The 20,057-nt window shown below is 37.9% G+C and overlaps 1 protein-coding gene across 3 annotated transcripts in view; it reads right to left on the minus strand.

Annotated features, from left to right (window-relative positions):
* Positions 1–580: 580 nt before the first annotated feature.
* The window catches only part of LOC100643342 (zinc finger protein rotund), a 250,018-nt gene continuing 230,541 nt past the window's right edge, over positions 581–20,057 (minus strand). For all 3 annotated transcript variants that reach the window (XM_003400619.4, XM_048412107.1, XM_048412106.1), the window contains exon 6: positions 581–12,114. In XM_003400619.4, the coding sequence (XP_003400667.1) occupies positions 10,966–12,114 (1,149 nt within the window). In that variant the 3' untranslated portion in view covers positions 581–10,965. The remainder of the gene's footprint in view (positions 12,115–20,057) is intronic.

A 20,057-nucleotide genomic window follows, 5' to 3' on the forward strand; every position in this document is an offset into this window, starting at 1 on the left:
AAGCACATGTATTTTCTACTATACCGACATACTGCACCGATGCATTTAGTTTGCTGCATTCTTGCAAAGATGTCGACGTAGGATTATTCGGAATCATGCGCCACCTGTGTACGTAATTTGGTACTAAATTCAATATTTCGCGGGATTTAAAATTGGATATCTTTTTATTCACTCGTTTCTTAAAAAAGTATAACACACCTCTTTTATTTTAACATTTTTTATCTCTAAAATCTAATTTATGAATACTATAGTTATCAAGAAAATAAATATCATTTTAATTAAAAAGAAAAAAGAAAATAATAATTAACCCTTTCTCTCCATTGAAACACCAAATTAATAAATTAAAATTTCCTTTATTATCTCTACATTAAATAAAATTATCCCTTTTGTTAAAATTGGGATAAAAATATGCCTAAAGATATTTTGAAGTGAAAATCATTTGGAAAGGAATTATGAAACACTTTGCAAACACAGAATACCGTAGCAGTTCTATCGATGATCAAAATGGCTGAACTCTCTAATTTCATTGATCTATAAATTAAAAATCAACTGCTATGGCTTTCTGGATTGCCGATCTCGATTAGTAAGACGTAAGTTTTGTTATATTTGTTAAAAAGGACGAACAGTTAGTGTCGATGATTGGGGGCTTGTTTTACAAGGTCTGTCTGCGCGAGACAGAGGGGATCAAGAAGAAATGGTCGCGAAAAACTCTGAAAATCGATTATGAATACAACACCGGTTCCATTTTTTGCGATACTTTGCTTCACCAGACGATCAAGGACCAAGAAAGACGCATCCGCTATTCGATGTTCCTCTATAGTCCCTTGTAAATTCCATTAACTCCTTCGCAGATCGTCGTTCTTCGTCCTCGAACAGGATTCGCTGCAACCAATGAGGCTTCTCTCGCGAAATTCGTACAGAAAAACGTTCGCCAGGAGCTTTTGTTCAACGATTTTTATAAAGACTATCACGAAACCTTTGGATCATTGAAAAGAACCCGGTTCCTTGTACGAATTTCGCTTCACGAGAACGCGCGAGCATCTTCATCTTCGTTTTCTCATTTTCTTCCCTTTATTTAGTTTTTAATTCTTTTGTACCGTTGTCGTGCTCGCGTTAGAAAGAAAACGAAAAACGCACGGTTCCTCTCTTTTTATTCAGTCTGCGATCGTTTCTTGTTTCAGGACGAGCAACGTTCCATGATCTCTCTTTTTTTCTTTTTCTATTTTTATAATATTCAAAACGTTTAGTGGAACGATGATCGTCTCGGTTCGTTGTATCACGTTCATGCGTACACGCCGACGGTTTATTAATTAATAGCACGAGTTTCGTCACTGTTCCTCTCGTTTTATGATCTATCTATCGTGGAGAATGGTTCCTGATTTTTCGCATCGTTCCAGGGATCAGAAAATTACTGGATTTTGCGTTCGAACGACGAGTTCTTGCGGGCGATGTCGTTAGGGGATGAAATTGGTTGTGTGGATGTAGACTGCGACACGGTGAACACGAAAGACTTTGATTATTTAAATTTTCAGGCCTTTCAGTCTTGCGGAACACTTCGAGAGCATATTTCGTAAATCTTTTTGTTACCTTTCGCGAAATGATTTTTATTTTTTCTCTGATTAAGAACAACGTGCACCGGAGGTACTTACTTTGGATTATGAAAGGATTCAGATTTAAGGATCGTGGATTATATAGAATTTTTCTGTGACGGTTTCTCTGTTTATTAATGGTTTTTCATTTTCTTAAGATTATGGAGTATTTCTGGCTTTTAACCAATGTGTTTTATTAAGGAAAAATTATTACATACACCGTGGAGATTCGCGTTAGACGGATTGGAGCGAAATTCAGGTGGATTTCCCCTTCATTTATTAAAATATTCCGCCACTCGGCGGCCAGCGAGTGTTTCTCATGTCAAGGAAAAATTGTAAAATTTCTTCTCTCCAAGCATCGTCGAAGTATTCCTCGCTGTTTAAACATTTCCAAACGGGCATCGAATTCCCGTGATCTTTGTCTGATAATTCACCGGTCGCAGTTTACGCTGTCACCTCCTCTTCTCATCTACGTAATTTGTAGTAACACCTGATTTCGTTTCATTCTTCGTAATCTTAAATAATATCGCTGTAAAACATCGCAAACTTTACTTTTCAAATTTCAAAACTTGCATTATCCTTACCAGCTTTCCCATAAAATCTTTCTTGCATTCTGTTCGTTGTACGTTTCTATCTTTAATTTGCATCTATATTAGAAATACAAAAACAAAAAAGAAAATTCTTACAGAACATGATATTCATTAAAAACTGTCTATACAATTTCTTAAAATTACTGGAAATATTTCACACCGATGCTGTTCATAATTCAAACGAAAGTAAAAAATACCGCCCCTTGCAAATTTACGAGATTTTACAGCAACATTAAAACCGAATCAGTCAATTTCTCTATGCCTTCGAATCATTCCATTCACTTTCCCCCTCTCTCTGTCTCTCAGGTTTTCTCGATCGGCAGGGGATTAGGAAACACGGTATTCTTCGACATTCTTTCTCCATTTTTATTCTTGGGGCTCGGGCGAGGGACGATTAGAGTAAACGCGAAAAAATGTGATCTTCCGTTCGAGACTTTACAGATGTAATTCAGCGTATTTTACTTACTCTATATAAACTATTAAACAGAGTGTGTGTGTGTGTGTGTGTATGTGTGTGTGTGCGCGCGTGTGTATGTGTGTATGTAGATTTCTGTATGCACGAGACCACGTGTATGTATCTGAGTATGTCTGTTTTAAAATCGTTCACGAATAACGTTGCAATCGGATCTTGATCGGTTCATCGTATCGCACTTTCGCTTCTTTCACTTCCTTCTCACGCTCTCTTTCTCTCTTATCAAACATTTAATTCATATATATCTATATTATATATCTATATATATACTTTACAAACAGGAAACGATTAGACGCTAGGGCTTCACGATTGGCCCGAAAATCGCCGGGTATTCCTTTTAAAGCTGAGAATGGACCGGACAGAGGGCGTCGTTTTAATTCTTCGATTGAACTCTTTGAGAAGCTTTTCTTCGTTAATTATTACAGAAGCTCCTTTGGTTATTTGCCCCCGCGAGAGCTTCCGCGAGGCGGTTCGTTCGTAAAGCGGAAGCTGACGTGAAACTCAATCTTCGAAAAGGGATACCCGGCCTAGACGCGCGCACGCTATTGCGTATGATCGCGTCCGTTTTCTTCTCCCTTTTCTCTTTTTTTCCCCCTTTTCTCTTTCTCCCTCTTTTTTTTGTTCTTTTCTTTTCTTTTAAATGGCTTAAGGATGCACTTCTTTGTAAAATACAGTAATATCCCGCGCGCGTTTCTACTACCGTATAAGTATATCCGTTTAGAGATTTGTTCTTCATATTTTTTTTTCTTCATCTTCTTCATCTTTTTTTTTTCTTTGTCCTCCGTAAATTTATACAATAAAATATCACAGTTCTGTTCGTACCGCGCAATATAATCAATATATTGTTTTCCTTACGTTGCCTATGTGAGAGTCTCTCCATCTTTTCGACATTCTTTCGCTCTTTTGCACTTTCGTTTCTATCATACATCTTCATTTATACGGTCGTTTATTTTATTACCCAGTCGTACACGCAGACACGCACGTGTTCGTTACGCTTGTAACCCTTTCTCTCTTCGCGAAATTGACGATTATACAACGAGTATGGTTTCGTAGAAACGCTTTTAAGAAGATACTCAGTCGCTTTAACCCTGAAGAATTCGATAAGTATCGAGCAGATCTGTGGGCAATGGATTACGGATAAAATTATTACATTTATTGTTCGTTCGGTAATCGCTACATAACGTGGTAATCAAAAGGAATCGATCGGATAATCCGCAGATAATAAAGAGAAGTGGAGTCTCCCATTGTCGCCTCGCAACTATTGCCTACTCCATTTTCCACCCCCCCGCCAATCGATCAAGAAACGTTTCGCAATTTTCTCGATCCACTACGTCGCTAACGATTCAATTAAAGGTAAAACAAAGTGTAACCAGTCTTTCCAATTCTCATCTCTCAGTCAAGAAAATCATTATCACAATCGAGAAGATCAATACAGTGGAGAAAGTGTTCGAACACTTGTAGAAATGTTTTATGAATATTGTGTTATACGCGCCTCATGTGTTATATATCTAGGAAATATTTTAGAATTTCATTAGTACCGTAATAAGATACGACTATAATAACTATATCGGTGGTAAAGTGTGAAACAAATTTGAAAATGTATATAGAAACCGTACGAGTATATGTGTAAATATATGTTTCGCAGAGAGCGCAAAATAAAATGTAAATAGTCAAAATAGTTATATCTATTGTTGTAAAGAAATCTTTTTTTCTTTCAAATCGTAAAAACGTATCGTAACAGAGAATAAAATTGTAACTTAATCAATTATGAAACTTGAATTGTCCTATTATATACATAACATACGTAACATGCGTAATTCTATGCATAGAAATTTTCTACGGTAAATATTCAAACACTTTCTTCAACAATTGTGTACTTTCGCCTAACCTTCTTATACCCAAGATTCTCAACAATAGCTTTTTACAAAAGAATGTTCTGAAATATTCGATGAAACTATCACGTTTTATTCTATTAAGAAAATTTGAAATTTTAAACGCGTATGTACATAGTATTAAAACAGCGAAAACAGCGAAGACTGAATGAATTTACGTTTCAGGGTTAAAGGGACCCGGTGTGGAACCATAAAGAGATTTCGATTAAGAACATGCCTGTGGCCTTCTGAAAAAGTCTATCCATTAATTTAATCTTCATAATGCTACAGGAAAAAAGAAAATCAGCAAAGTTCGTAATTTTTTACTGTCAAATAAAATTTGTTTATTGAATGAGCGATAATTTGTTTATTCTTCGAAAGACCGCAAGCATTCCAATCATTTTTGTTTTCCATCTGTTCTTTTGGCAGACCAATTCACGTATTGTACATGACTCGACGATTTATCACTTTTTTTGCGTCAGTTATTCATTGCCAGAAAATGAACAAATTTTATTGAAAGGAACTGATTGTACGCGAGGATCGAAAGGATCGATGGTTCCGCAAGCGATTGATACATTCAATGTAAATTCTTAATCATTCCTTAGAAGAAAAATATTCTACGATTCTAAAGACTCTTTATCTACATTCTATTAAAATTTAACCTTTCAACAATATCGTATTTTTCAAATGGTACAACGACAAAGAATTTAACAATTTTCGTTTCTACAACTACGAACGAAAACAAACGAGCGAACGCTTACAGCTTATTCGTCTTACTCGTGAAGCATCTATTAACAGTCCTAGTACTTCAAGAAATATTAATTTCAACGTTAATGGCGATACCCTAAGTTTATGAAAAATGAATTCTCCGATGTATTGTGAAATTGCCTTTTGTCGTGGTCGATTTTTATCGTTATCCGCAAAGATCAACGCGTGATTCGCGTAAAAACCCACAAGACGCGAGAAAGGAATTCCATTTTTCGTCGACTCGAAATCAACGAGCTTGAGGAACTTGCGCTGGCGAACGATCGATCCTCCGTGTCCCTTGGTAATCTTCGTTAGTTTCCGAAAGCATAATGGACGGCATCTCACTGCAGATTTTATCGTCAAAAAAAAAAGAAAAAAAGAAAAAAAAGAAAAAAGGACAAGGAAAGAAAAAGATAATGGAAGAACAGAACAGAGAGTAAACTAGTAAGTACAACGATGAGAAGACAACTAAAAAGAGAAGAACAAGTGGAAAAATCTATCGTGGAAGACAAAGGGGGGAAAAGATTTTTTGAGATTAGGTTCCTTTACGACAAGAAACTATCTAGAATCAACTCTGTGACTTCAATCTGTAAATCAAATTCGCGTTGTTAAAAATATAATAGAATAAAACGGAAGAACCTCTGTTTCCTAAGAGAAATATGAGAAAAGAAACTTACTTAGGGATAAGGAGTTCCTTCACGCGATTTATGTTCGTGAAGAAGAGAAAGGAGAGGGTTCTTCGAATTGATGGGGGCTGGTGGTAGTCTCAGGGGAGGAAGATGATGACGTGACAGAAGAACACTACCAGTCTGTCACTTCCTCCGCCAAGTCAGACGTTTGTCCTTTTAATGTGACAGTTTATTAAACGAAATCATAATTATAATAATAATAATATTAATAATAATAATATTAATAAAATAATAATAAAATAATCATCAAATGGAAACTAAAGGATAGACACAAAAAAAAGATCACAATTAAAGCGCGGGGGGACCTGACGAAGACGACGACGCTCGTTATAACCACCCACAACCCCCGAATTAAAAAAAAAACAAATTCCTCCACTCTCGCCCCGTCCCCACCCTCACCCTCGTGTTCAATTTCGTTATCAACGAACAAAAAAGAAAAAAAAAGACGATCACTTTCGTGTTTTTTTTTCCTTTCAGTATTTCTTGCCCGAATACAACCGCCCCTTTTGTTCTACGATTTTTCTCGCGCGCTTTCTTCGACGTTCTCCTGTTCTCTTTGCTTCACATTCATTTAACGATCTACTATGTTTGAATCGTTTATTCCTTGTCGACGATCATAAGTCGATCTTGAAATAAACGAAAAAGAACAAACGTCGAACGAAACGAGAGACCGCGATCGGGCTCCGCTTTCCACGCGGAATTATTAATTAACACTTTCTCGTTTACTCCTTCTCACTCATTCCAGTCTTTCGTTCATTCTCTCTCTCCTCCCTCTCTTTCTCTCTCTCTCTCTCTCTCTCTTTCAAACTCACTCTCTCTCTCTCTCTCTCTCCCTCTCTTTCTTCCAACCTCTCTCGCTTCTTAGTTAACAAACTAATAGTTTTAAACAACTTGAGCACAGGTGAAGCGCCGACGTGTCGCGTCTCGTGTGCCTCACTTCCTTTTTATTTATTTTCTTTTTCTGTCCATAAGGAAGATGGACCTTAGAATAGAATATCGTTTATTCGTAGAAAAGGAAGTAATGGACGTAAAAACGACAAGAAAGTAAAAAGAGTTAGAGTTCAGTTAGAAAATGATAAAAATAAAAGAAAAATCTTTTTATAGCCCTGCACCTCGCGGATCGATCAAAACCGATTAAGAAGAGAGCCACGAAACGAGACATCGGCGGCGCCGTAACAAGAAATTATCTATAGTACACGTGTGTTCTTCTTCTCTTTTTTCATTCGGCATACGTCGAATTTTCGTACGTCTCGAATTTTTCTAAATAACCGGGCTCGATAAGCCACGACGATCGATGATCTTCATTTTATAGACTATCGAAATGAAAGGAAAAGAAATAACGGCGTGATAAGTAGAGAAAGAACCGATCGCCAAGGTTGATCGTACCGCGGCTTCGTAGAACGGAAACGCGCTCTTAAGAGAAAGAAAAATTATCGTAAATAACTTTGGGCAACGATTGCTTGCTTTTTCTTTTAACTTCACTCTTATTCGAACATTCTCCCATTCATTCCCTTCATTTCATTCACACGGTTTTCACTTCTTTAATTATATTCGTGTTAGACAAGGTACTTAGAATATCTTCAGTAGAGTCTATATCCTCTTGCTCTCTTTTTTTCCCTTACGCACCTACCGAATATCGATCAATTAATTAATTAATAATAATAATATATAATATTTATTTATTCATTTATTTATATTTATATATTTATATATTTATATATATAATAACTATGTACATGGAGGTTCTCCGTACCGTTCTCTTTTTCTCTGTGCGCCTGTATGGTTGCTCGCGTTCCAACCCTATCTTACCCCTTCTAACATGCTCGCCTACTTTTTTCTCTCCCTCTCTCTCTCTCTCTCCCCTTTCTCTCTGCTCCTCGTTCCCTTTTTAATTCCCTATTATCTCCGTTACTTTCGCATTTATTATTTCGTGGCACTGTCGTCGACCTACCCTAAATCTCTCTTGCACCCTCACTCACTCGCGTCCTCTCCTTTTTCTCGCTGAAAAAAAGCTATTCACACGATTTGTGCCCTCATGTAATGTGTGTACGCGTGTAACTCCTATTTAAATGGTGCGTGCGATGCTTCGACTCCCAATTTTTTTGTCTTTTCCTTCTGTTCTACCACCCACTCGCCCAAATATTTTCCTTTTCCTCCACTATCCATTCACCTATCTCTTTTTCTTCTCCTTTAAAATCCACTCGCCCAACTCTTTTCCTTTTTCTTCACCATCCACTTGCCCAACTCTTTTCCTCTTCCTTCATCACCCACTTGCCTATCTCTTCTCCTTCTCTTCTGCCACCCACTCGTTCAACTTTTTTCCTTTTTCTTTACTATCCATTCACCTATCTCTTTTTCTTCTCCTCTACCACCCACTCGCCTAACTACATACACAGACACATGCACACACATACACAGAAGAGTTTCTGGCATGCTCAGACACACACAAACACACACATTCGCTTCGTTAATTATCCCGTTGCGAACGAAACGTCCACTCGACCTAGAAAGGTGTGCCCATCCCCCCGCACCGGTTCCAGGGGGCGAGCCACCCCTTGGAAAATAGCTCTACTCCACGACACGATTTCTCCTGGCTTTGCTATTCCCTCTTACGTACGATGCTCCTGGGAGGCAGGAACACGAAAAGAACGGAACTAACCGCGGTCCCATCGATTCTCTCCCGATTATACTCATTTTCATCTCTTCCTCTAATCGTGAACGAGACTTTTAAGCGATTTTCGAGTTTCAACCCCCAATTGGTATTATTAGATCGTAGGTAACAGTTTCGATTAAATATTTAATTAAATATTTAATGTCAAAGTATTTTTTTTTTTAATTTCAATTCGTAGTCTTCGTATTGTCTCATGTCTTAGGTAGATAACTATCATAGCTATCTATGAACCAAAAATGTTTGTTGAAAGTTAATCTTTGAATAGTATCGTTGCATCATAAATGATTATGATTCACGTTGGATTACTAAAATTTAGGATTTTTATTTTCATTTTGCATTCTACGTTCTCCGTTACGTTCTCAATATTAGATAATCCAATTCGAAATTGCCATGAACCTCAATGATACCAATTAAGAGACCTTTGCAATAGAAAATGTAATGAAAATTGAACGAAACGGTTTGCACGTGTTGATCTACGAAATAATTGCTTTTAAACTACGTTTCTGCTACTTCACAAGGTTTTTTTCGTTGAATGTACAGGACGAGTTTCAAAAAGCGATTGGTTTCGTGATTGCTGCAATTTTTAGAACTATTTTCTAAATTTCTGGGAAATTATCGCTTTGAACTCGTTCTCTGGAAGGATATTTTCATAAGATAATCTTCGAGGTGATGCTTTGTATATCTGTAGGATACTCTCCTCGTACAGTGTTACGCAATCATACAATGAAGAATATTTACATATATGAAGAATATTTAATATTCATACTACGTATATAAAATACGTGTAACAAAACGACAACATTGTTTGCAAATTAAATACCAAAAAATCAACCACAAATCACTGATCCAACGAAATTACGAAAATCCGAGTTAAACAAGCCCAAATTTCTAAATTTCGCTAAACAACCCCACTGTACAACTTTCATAGTAACAAAACCTTATTCAAACTATACAATTCTGCCAGATTAAAATCATTCTCCAATATCAGTAACACCATAAATCGATGGGACCAACGGATGATTAAGTATCAATAGAAAGAAAAGAAGACTTAGGAGGACTGTTAAACTTGAAGTTGAACGTTAACCTAAGGAGATCTTCGGGGTGGATTGCAGGAGGAGGATGAAAGTATTCGCTTGGAACTGAAGAAGGACGTCTCTCGAAAATAGTTTCGTTAGGAAATGTGGTAAATTCAAGTGAAGAGTTCAGGATAGTCGGATGGCTATTCGCCACGGATAATCGGAGGGAACATCGAGAAACATGCTCGTCGATTATCGTTCCAAGTTATTTTCTAGCTAAGTACGAACGTGAAAGTTAATCAGCGTCGTGGTTAAACGCTTGGTTATATTGGGAGGACTTCGATCGCAAATCGATTTTGCCGATTCTCGGCGGATCGATAGGAAGTTACCCGATCGATACCACATCGAACAGGGTACTTTCTAATATTTGTTCTTCATGCATGAATGATCAGTAGCATTGAAACGATTAAAAGTCGCCAAATCGATTTGCACTCGACTCGTGAAATGTTTTTCGACAAGATTAATGTTCCTCGATGGAAATAACGGTAGAGTACTTCTTTTTTGATCGAGTCGTCGATCTTTCGCTGTTTAGATACGTTTGCGATCGTTTTCATTAACAGTTCCAGGCTGTTATCTGATGAAATAAAATCGTTTAAGATTGTACAAGAAAATGAAAAATTTTTTTCTTTAAGTTATCTGATCTTCCAAATATAGAATATTCTATATATTATTCGTTATTTTCAATTATTTAAATTTACGTAAATGGGTCTGTTTTCCACAGTTCTCATTAACTAACGAAAGAGATCGTTTAAAGAGTAAACAAAACGCAGTATTTCTTTTTTAAATAGGTATCTCATCTTTGAGATATATATTCAAGTATATTTATGCTTATACGTGTAAGCGATTCCTGTTAAACCAAAATGTATAAAAATATACAATTGTTTTACAAACTGACTATTATCGCACAGCGAATAACTACCCCCAGCACCATCCTAAATAAAGACAGGAACCCTACACAAAATCACTCTTGATCAGGCTGCATGCACACACCGCAAACAGTTTTCAGAATGTCCCATAGAAATTAAATGCTAAAAGAAGTATAAGGGCGAAACGTAGGAGCAGCGAATGTTCGATAGGCGTTTCCCTTTCGAACAAACTCATAACGAGATGTAAAATATCATACAAACATCCTGGACCCTGTAAAGATCGCGGGAAAAATAGGACATAGGGACGAGGTACAGGTATAGACGAAGAAGAAAAAAAGAAATCGAGGAGAAGTAGCAAATAGTTTTTGTTCCTAATCTCCGCGACCAGCCGGAGTTACTGTTTCTCCTTGAGTCCACCGAGGAGAGCGTGGCTCTCCATTGTCGCGCTTAGGTTGCTCAGATTACTCAGGTTTCCCAGGTTTCCCAAGTTCCCGAGATTTCCAAGGTTGGGTTGGTGCGCGTAGTTCCTGATTTGATGGAGGCTGATCAACTGGTTCGGGAAGGAGGTCGCGTTCTGGTTGCTGGTCGTGCCTGACGTGACCCCTGACGAGGATGACGCCGGCGAGGATTTCTGCGTTGTGTTGAAGGCTTCGTAGAGATATGGCCTGGAGGCTGGATGATGGCTGCCAGGGTAGTGCAAGTGGTTCAGTGGATTCAATGGATGTTGCATGGAGGAGATGGAATTTATCGAGATCGACGAGATCGGCGTAAATGCCGAACTACTGTTTGGGTGATGGTTGGCGCCCGGTTGAGGGGTCTGTTGCCTCGAATCGTTCTCGATGGACTCGCCACGGTGTCCGTGGCCAGGTAATAGCATCTCCGGGTTCTGATTTTGATGGTAGTCGGTGTGGTGATGAGGCAGTCGGTCGTGTAGATCGCTGATCACCGAGTCTGGACTGACTTTCGGCCAATAATGGTCTTGATGATGAGCCGCCATTGCGTGGATCGACGGCCTGAGCCCCGTACCGATTATTGGTGGTCTCTTGTCCGTCCTCTCCGCATGTTTCTGCATGTGCTTCGCCAGATAGGTCTCTTGGGTGTAACTCTTGCCGCAGTACTGACAGATGTGCGTTTTAAGGTGCTTCGACTCCTTGTGCTTCGGTATGTGCTCGAGCAGGCTGGGCTCGTCGGAGAAGCACTTGTAGCAGGAGTTACACTTGTACGGCTTGTCGGTCTGGTGGCAGCGGGAGTGGCTCTGTAGGTTGCTCAGCTGGCTGAACGCCTTCGTGCAGCCTGGATGCCGGCACTTGTACGGTTTGTCACCGGTGTGCGTGCGGATGTGCTGCTGTAGGTGGCTCAGTTGGGTGAACTTCCGCTGGCAAATCTCGCAGCGGTACGGCTTGATGCCCAGGTGGATCCTGGTGTGCTGGGACAGGTACGAGGAGTTCGCGAACGCCTTCGAGCACTGGGTGCATTTGTACGGCTTCGCCTCGCGCATGTGGATCTGCGTGTGGAGCTGCAGGTCCGCCTTGCTACCGAAGATCTGCAAGTCACAAATAAATACCATTTTAGGTTAACTTATTATCCAAAATTTTAAGAGGGTTTGGAAAATATACGGTAGCTGCAAATATTTGCGCATATTCTTATTTTCTACTTATAAAGCGTTTTATTTAGCATTTAAATGATACGAAGTTTCATATAGTTGGATTTAATTAATTAGTATATAGATACTGTAATAAATAAGACAGTATATAAATATCTTTTTATGCTACTCTAAATATAAAAGTAAAAATAGACATTGGAAGATTGAACACATTTACAGTAGGACGCGTAAGTATTCGTCGACCTATTCAATTTTTTCAACGAGTTATAATATCACATACAATTACGAATTTTTACAAATGTTCCTCTTAAAGGCTAAATATGAATGTAAAGGAGAAACTATAATATACAAAGCTTCATTTGGTGGAAAAACCTAATAGGTCTAATTAAAATTCATTTATCTCATGAATCGTCGACAGAACCGGAAGCTCCATTCAACATCAAGGAGTTAAAGTCTACCGCTGGAGCTGCAGAAATCTTGAACATATTTATGTAATGGACATAAAATTCTATTTTATAGGAACGTAAACGGGAAAATGTAACATACAAAGTTGCATTTAATTGAAAATCTTAATGGAACCAATTAAAATCCACCTAATCTAATCAGTCAATGATAGAACTGGAAACACTTTGAGCACTAGCTCAAAGTCTACCGCTGGAACTTTGGAACTGCATTGAAAAAAGTTATATCCTCAGAAACGTGTAACGGCGGTAGCCTTTTTCGCGGCGTCTATTGCGCCGCGATTAACCGAATAATGAAAGAGAGCCGATCTGCAGGTGAAGGGGTTCCATCGTCGTCTGGACAGTCCGGTCTCCTTCCATCCGTGTGGCCGGTCGTTCTGCTTCCTCCTCCTCTCTCTTGGAGACGGCGCATTAGTCCAGAGCCGCGGTATATTTATAAATAAATAAATGTAAACGAGGACTGGCAGTAGCCAGAGCATACGTGTAAACCGGGGAGAGGATGACCTTGTCTATCATGGCCTAGCCTCCAGGCATACCTGACTGACTGGCTTTAGCTACCGCATAGAGATATCTCTCTGTCTCCCTCTTTTTCTCTCTTAATTCCCCACTTCCACGTCTTCTTATTTCATCTCTGTCCGTCTTTTACCTTCCTCTCCGCCCCTTTTTGTTCCTGCCCCTCTCGGTGTATCTCGGCTCCTCTTTGTACGGTAGTTCGTTCGTCGGTAGCCTTAAATACCTTTTCTTTTTTTCTTCTTTCTCCTGTTTCTTCTTTTTGTTCCTCTCTCGTTCCCCCTTCTTCATCATGCAGGATAGCGAAGGAAAAGAGCAACGTCGCTCATTACCGCTCCTCCTGATTCCTGTCGGTATCAATATTGACTCGGCCGGTGTTCTAATTTGTCCGATCTAATTGATACCCAGAGAAGGAAACGGATTCCAAGCCGGTGTTTCTCGCGTGGAAACAAAGTCGCGCGGCTTCCGGTCATTCCACGAACCATCGCGGCTCGTAATTTTTGTTCAGACCGGTTTCCACCGGCGTTCAGACTACCGAATCCTCATTAGATTCTGCTGTCTCATTCTTTCATTCCCTAATATCGCTCCGCATTCCTAATTTTTATTTCTGCTCGACTAGAGATCATTGGTATGCGATGCTGAACGCCATCGAATCTTCATTACACTCTTGTCCCCTCAATTTTGTTCATTCTTTCGACACCTCTAATTTCCATTTTTCATAGTGATTAAAAATTATTTATTTGCAAATCTCGCGTTTCGCGATGGATTTCTTCATCGTGTATCGATAAAACAAGAATCATTGAGAATATACTATACGAAGGAAAGGAAAGAAGGCTTCAGGATAATAAGCAATTTCGCTTTTTAATAGCAATTAAAGATTATTCGTGTTTTCATGAATTTTTTCATGATTTTTTCTTACGTGGCGTATCGACACATCGAAGATCATTGAGATTAAGAGAGACACGGAAGAAAAGATAGAAAGCAACAAGTAATTTACTCGGGTCACGAGATTCCATCCTGAAGTTACGACGATGCGTGTTCGAAACTTCTTGGAAGTCGAGCGGTGCTATGTGAACGATCAGGGGACGGAGGGTATCGCACCAGGACGACGCGAAGAATCGTGGAAACTATCCTGGACACGCGAGGAACGGCGTAGAGGCGGTCAGTTTCCTGGCTGATCGCGGATCGCTCGAGATTGTTACGTAAAACGACGGATTCCTTTCTCGGATCACTCTGTGCCACGCCCCGGGATCACAGCTACGATCCGTGGCCTTCCGAGGATCATACTGTTCCGTCCATGTCGATGCTCTTGCTTAATAATCGCGTTTAATCATTCAGAGACACGCAATCAACTTTTCTGGATTCGATAAGTTAAACTCGAGCGGTGGATAAACTGGAAACGTTCGTTTAAAGGCACTGAATCGATCTTTTACTTAATTTGGTCGACGATGATGTTACACTTTGATTAATTTGTATTAAGAATATATGAATTTTATGATAGGAACATAAACTAATAGGAAATTAACGATTAGGAGCAACGCCCATTATCTTTTTTTCAACGTGGCAAGTCACATTTGCTAGCAATAAAGAATTATTGTCTTCTTGTAGATTCAACAAATGTACAACTCCAAAATGATGAACAATTTGTAGCAGAACTATGTACGTATGAATTTAAGATTAGGTTAACTACATGACTCATTGATGTACAAATTGATTTTAGTAATAGCTGCTGGAATTAATAGTGTTGGTTTCTCGAACCATTTAGAAGACCCTTCTCCATCCGATTCGCAGTTTGAAGAAGTTTCACAATGTTTGAGAATTACGACCGCCAATTTTGTTATTGCACAATAGCTATTAAAAATCAATTTTATCGTGTTGTAACATGTTATCGTACATAACTGTAATGGTAATAAAGAGAAGAGTCCGTAAATTTGACGAAGTTTGCAACAACCAACGCCATTTTTGTGGTTGCTTAAATTTTAAAAATCAATTTGATGACGACATAATAACTGTAACGTGTAACAGAATAACTGTAATAAAGAGTAAGATGGTGGAAAATTCTCTCATCCATAATTCTACAAATAATACACATCCTGTAAAATGAAAAAAGCTAGTTTAAATAAAATAAGCAAGTTTCCGAGTACTTTTGAGCCGTACCATATATTTTAGGTGTAGATCTGTTCTTTTATGATTAATCTGCTAGATCCATGTTATTTGATTTCCTTGCAGAACTTCTTATATCTTCGATTTCATTTTGCAACATCAAGCAACATCTATTTTACATGTTTTATGATAATTCTTAGATAAAACGCCTGCTCGTTAGTTCTTGTTTAACTCAAACAGTTCGATCTTGGTAACTTCAATGGTTCTCGCTCGAAGTTTGTCAGAAAATCATCGCCCAGATTAACGAGTTTCTTGAGATAAAAACGTCATCTTGTTTTCAAGAGTCGTCTTCGAAAGAATCCTGGTTGCGAATTAGGTCAAACTTGTCACCGAAAAGAAACTTGAGCAGATTATCCTGCGAGTCAGTCGCAACATCGCCCAGCAAAAGTGTCAGAGCAGCCTCCAGGCGGGAAGCTTGTTTTCGTCGATTGAACCGTTACGAATTTTTACAACCGTTATGATAATACTTTATATCCAATTGAACGGACCAAGAGAACCAATCGATTAGTATTGTTGTACCTAAAGCTTCTACTTGCCGAAGTCTTCGATTGGAAATTTAACCTTCAAGCTACGATATTCTATGTATAATGGAATAGAATGTTCGATATAGGATTCGATTTTTAGTTCACATGTTATGCAAATGTATTTTTGTTCGCTGTGATAAATATGGAAGCATCGAAATGAATATCACTATTTCCTTCACTACTGTTATTTTTTAATTTGGCTCAATGTCGTGTGTGCTAATTAAAATTTGTCTGGTGCTTTTTGAGTTCGTTTTAATATTCTTCAAAAATTTAATGTGATCTGGAGGATATATACATTACGAAAAGATAGAGTTTTCGGAATACTTATTACTATCTATTATCTTATTATCATCTATCGTCTACTTATTTTATATATTTAATTCAGATGTAATAATGGCTTCATGATATTATTACGAACGGTTGAAAAACAGCGCGACACGTTAGAATAAATGCAAATCTGTTTTTCTCGTTTCCCTCGCATATTTCAAGAATAGTATTAGAGGATAATTACAATAGTGCGAAGATTAAAGCAATAGCCGACCTCGATTCGAATCCATAACTTTAATTCAAACCCAGTTTACTTCATTCGACGCATAATTGCTCACAACTAGACTACAGATTTTTATGCGTTTATGATGACGAATGTATAAATTATCCAAAGTGGAGTACTCGCCATAATTTTTTAGTAAATGAGATAAATTACCAGATAGATTTAATTTCTGAAATTCGTTTTATGAAAATATTGAAATATGATCAAAATCCGCAGTCTACTCATAATTTGTTTCCATCATCGATTATAATATTCATCACAGAGGTGAACGTTATCGAAAAATTCCTAAAAAATTCCTCAGGAATTAGAAAGATTCTTGGTCCAAAGAATCAATGCTTCTATCCTTTACATCATTCAACAAAATTTCGTTTATATAATTTTCTTTGATCGGCAGCGAACGGTGCGAATCTCAGAACGAGCGAAGCGTAACGAACGAATGCGCGAGATCCATTTGATAATCTCATGTGCGTGAACGGAGACTTAAGGAAACGCTTCTAATATACGCAATACTCTAACACGAAACTGAGCGTGAATCATTCTATTAAGATCTGGTTTATGAGAAAATCAAATTTGCAAGTTTGTCGAATACGTCTGTACACTATCAAACCATATTTTCTCGAAAACGAGTCTTTCAGCGTAAAAATTTTATTCTACATTTTCGTCTTATTTCCTCGTGTAGAATGATCTCCTATCGATTATCTAATCCTATCTGCTAGAGGTTAAATAAATTCCCACATACATTACCAGTTTTCAAACTGGATTTTCTTGAAAACAAACACTTCAACGTAATTTCGATATTACCGATATTCGTCTTACTTTAAATCATAGAATCTCGCTGATTTTAATCGAACCAAGAATTTAGAACCATAGTGTATATGGTGTCTAAATGAAACTCTTTTGTTTCACAAAGAGGAACACACGTAGACGTGTAGTGGTTTTTTTTCTTTTTTAGTCATGGATAAACCAAAGGCCAACAGGATGTAAGGTACAGGGAAAATACGATTACAGAAATACGGGGCAGGCAGGCTGATGAGGTCGTGGAATTACAGGATTGCAAGAGAAAGATAAAAATATGGGTGCTAGGGTGGAGAGCAAGAGAGGCTTATTGGAAGAAGAACAGCGCAGAGATGAAGGGCTCAGGGATGCACCGCCGTAGGGCAAAGTAAAATAGACTTCAGAGGTGGACGGCTGTTTCATAAACCATGGAAGCTACTTTCCAGTTTGGTTCGCTTGTAGAATGTAGAATATCATTTCCTAACGATACATGCGTGTTCATTCGTTCTCATTAGGCTACTTCGATTAAGTATAATCATTAGATCGTGGGTTTTTATACAAATTCATATTTTTATGAATACAACCAAAGAAATGAAACCCGAATGAAAATCTGTTTCGCTCTAAATATTTAAAACCTTCATATTTATAATATTTGAAACCCTTTTTTGATATGTGCTAAATTCTATTTTCATAGTATCAACCTTTGTAGCTAATAAATAGATAGGTAATAAATATAATAAATAAAATAAAATAAAACTGCTATTAAATGAGACGAAATTTAATCAATACTTGAACCTAATGAATTAGTATTTATATAAACGCTATAATAAATACAATGCTATACAAATACATTTTGTAGCAATTGTATATTTTTCTACGCATTAAAGATTATTAATTCTAACGTCGAGTAAGGTGCTGGGACAGAATCAAGAGAACTGATATTGAATCTCGTAACATCTTGTAAAATAATTGTTGCACCTAGAGGGGATCTCTATATGGCCATCTATAACTATTCCTATATCTTGTGCAACAGAAAGTTGCATAAACCTTGGTAGGAAAATGAGAATGCAGATCGGAATATAGATCGTTAAAACAAACAGCGTAATCGCTCGATATCGTTGTTTGTAATTGAACAAATCTTTCGAATGTACATCGAAACCAGAATCGTATATAAATCAGCACTACTTAGAAAACTGATTATTGATCAAACCGAAGCAAGCGAAGGAACATAAGGGTTGACTTAACAGAACCGACGTTGCGTTCAGGTAGAACAGAACCAGAAGCATGCAACCTTCCCTGCATCACGAACCTCCTTTAATCAAGCCAATCTAACCACCGATAACGCGAACCAAGAAAACGGTCCTAGTATCGATTCTATGAAGTCCCGGATTGAAGATTTTATTAGCCCTTTAAGTATAGATATATTTCCATAAATGCAATAAATTTAAACACAATATCGTTATCGAAATAAATCATATCATAACTATACCTAATTTAGAGGTACAAGCTTTTAGATCATATATAATATATAATGTATAATACCATAGGTCATATGATTATTTCATTTGAAACAATGAAATGTAAAAGGTACAAACAGGTGCTCGATATTATAATAATGATCTCATGAATTTGATAGAACAAAATTCTTTTATTTAGCTCAAATGTTACTCTATCTTACTCTACGAGTCTCAGAAACCAAATTGATCAACTCCGCTCTTCCTTCATCTCTCAATTTTATTACATAAATGGACGATTAATGTTTACTTCTCGAGAAACAAATGACTTAAGCACTTTCTTCGAAATGTTCTTCCTCGAATAATGTCAGTGCTTCCACAAAATTCATTTATTGCGAGAAGTTGATATAAACAATAGTAAATTCTAAGATAAATTAAAAAAGAAACGATATTTATAAATACGATCAGTTTTCTGTACTTTTCAATTTATGGAGTTGATCAAAGTAGCTTGTGAACGGCAAACGTAACGATTGCTCGAGAACAGAATCGACGATAGCCGTGTTTCACGAGATTTTCTTTCCGTCTATAAAACGTGAAACAGGCAAGTATCTAAAGGATTAAATATAGAAAGAAATTCCAAAGAAAAGAAGTAAGAAAAAATATCAGTATCCCGTTAGTTGGTTCGCGATCCTTGCGAGATCCTCCTTAATTCCCAAGTCGAAGAGACTCGACCTCGACTCAGCACCGTCTGCGATCCTTTTACTCGTGATTTATTCGGTGATCGTTGTTGCGTGCGTCTTCAACAGCTGACTTGCCACGTCCTTTAACGGCTTGGGACCAGTATTTTTTATTTCCTCCTTTCGAAACGCGTCCTTGCCGGTGTCAAGTTCGCACTCGGGCCCACGTAACGCGATCGTCTCTCTCTCACTTTGTCTTCTCTGTTTCTCTTCCTTCTTTTGCGCCTCTCTCTTTTGTCTAAGGGGCCCAGTTGCGAGTCCCAGTCCACGATTAATCGAGAGGATTAAGGAATCGAGCAGGAAATTCAGCTCGAATCACGCGGAATGTCGATTAAAAACTGCTCAACGCGAGCGTTGATTACGCTCGAGCTTCGAAGAGGAAGAACAAAAGAAATGGCCCTTCACTCCTGGCTTCAGCAAATTGATTCGTTTGATGACGCTTCCTTTGTTAATGAAGATGGGAGTTTTGTGTTTCTCCGACGTCTCTTTCTCGGTTCTCTTGCTTTTTTTTATCTAGTTTCGAAGAGATGCTTGAGAGTCTCTTTTTTTTTATTTGTTTGAACGATCGACAAGAACGAGTTTGGATCAAAAATAGCACGATGATCGCACGTCAAGCTTTTGGATAGATGCAATAAAAAAGGACCTGTTTTTTAGAGTTTTAAATGACTTTTTGATGTGGTTTTTTTGAAAAGGAAGGAATACTGTAACCA

Source organism: Bombus terrestris, chromosome 14 (assembly GCF_910591885.1).
Source record: "Bombus terrestris chromosome 14, iyBomTerr1.2, whole genome shotgun sequence".
In the NCBI taxonomy this organism is placed as follows: Eukaryota; Metazoa; Arthropoda; class Insecta; order Hymenoptera; family Apidae; genus Bombus; species Bombus terrestris.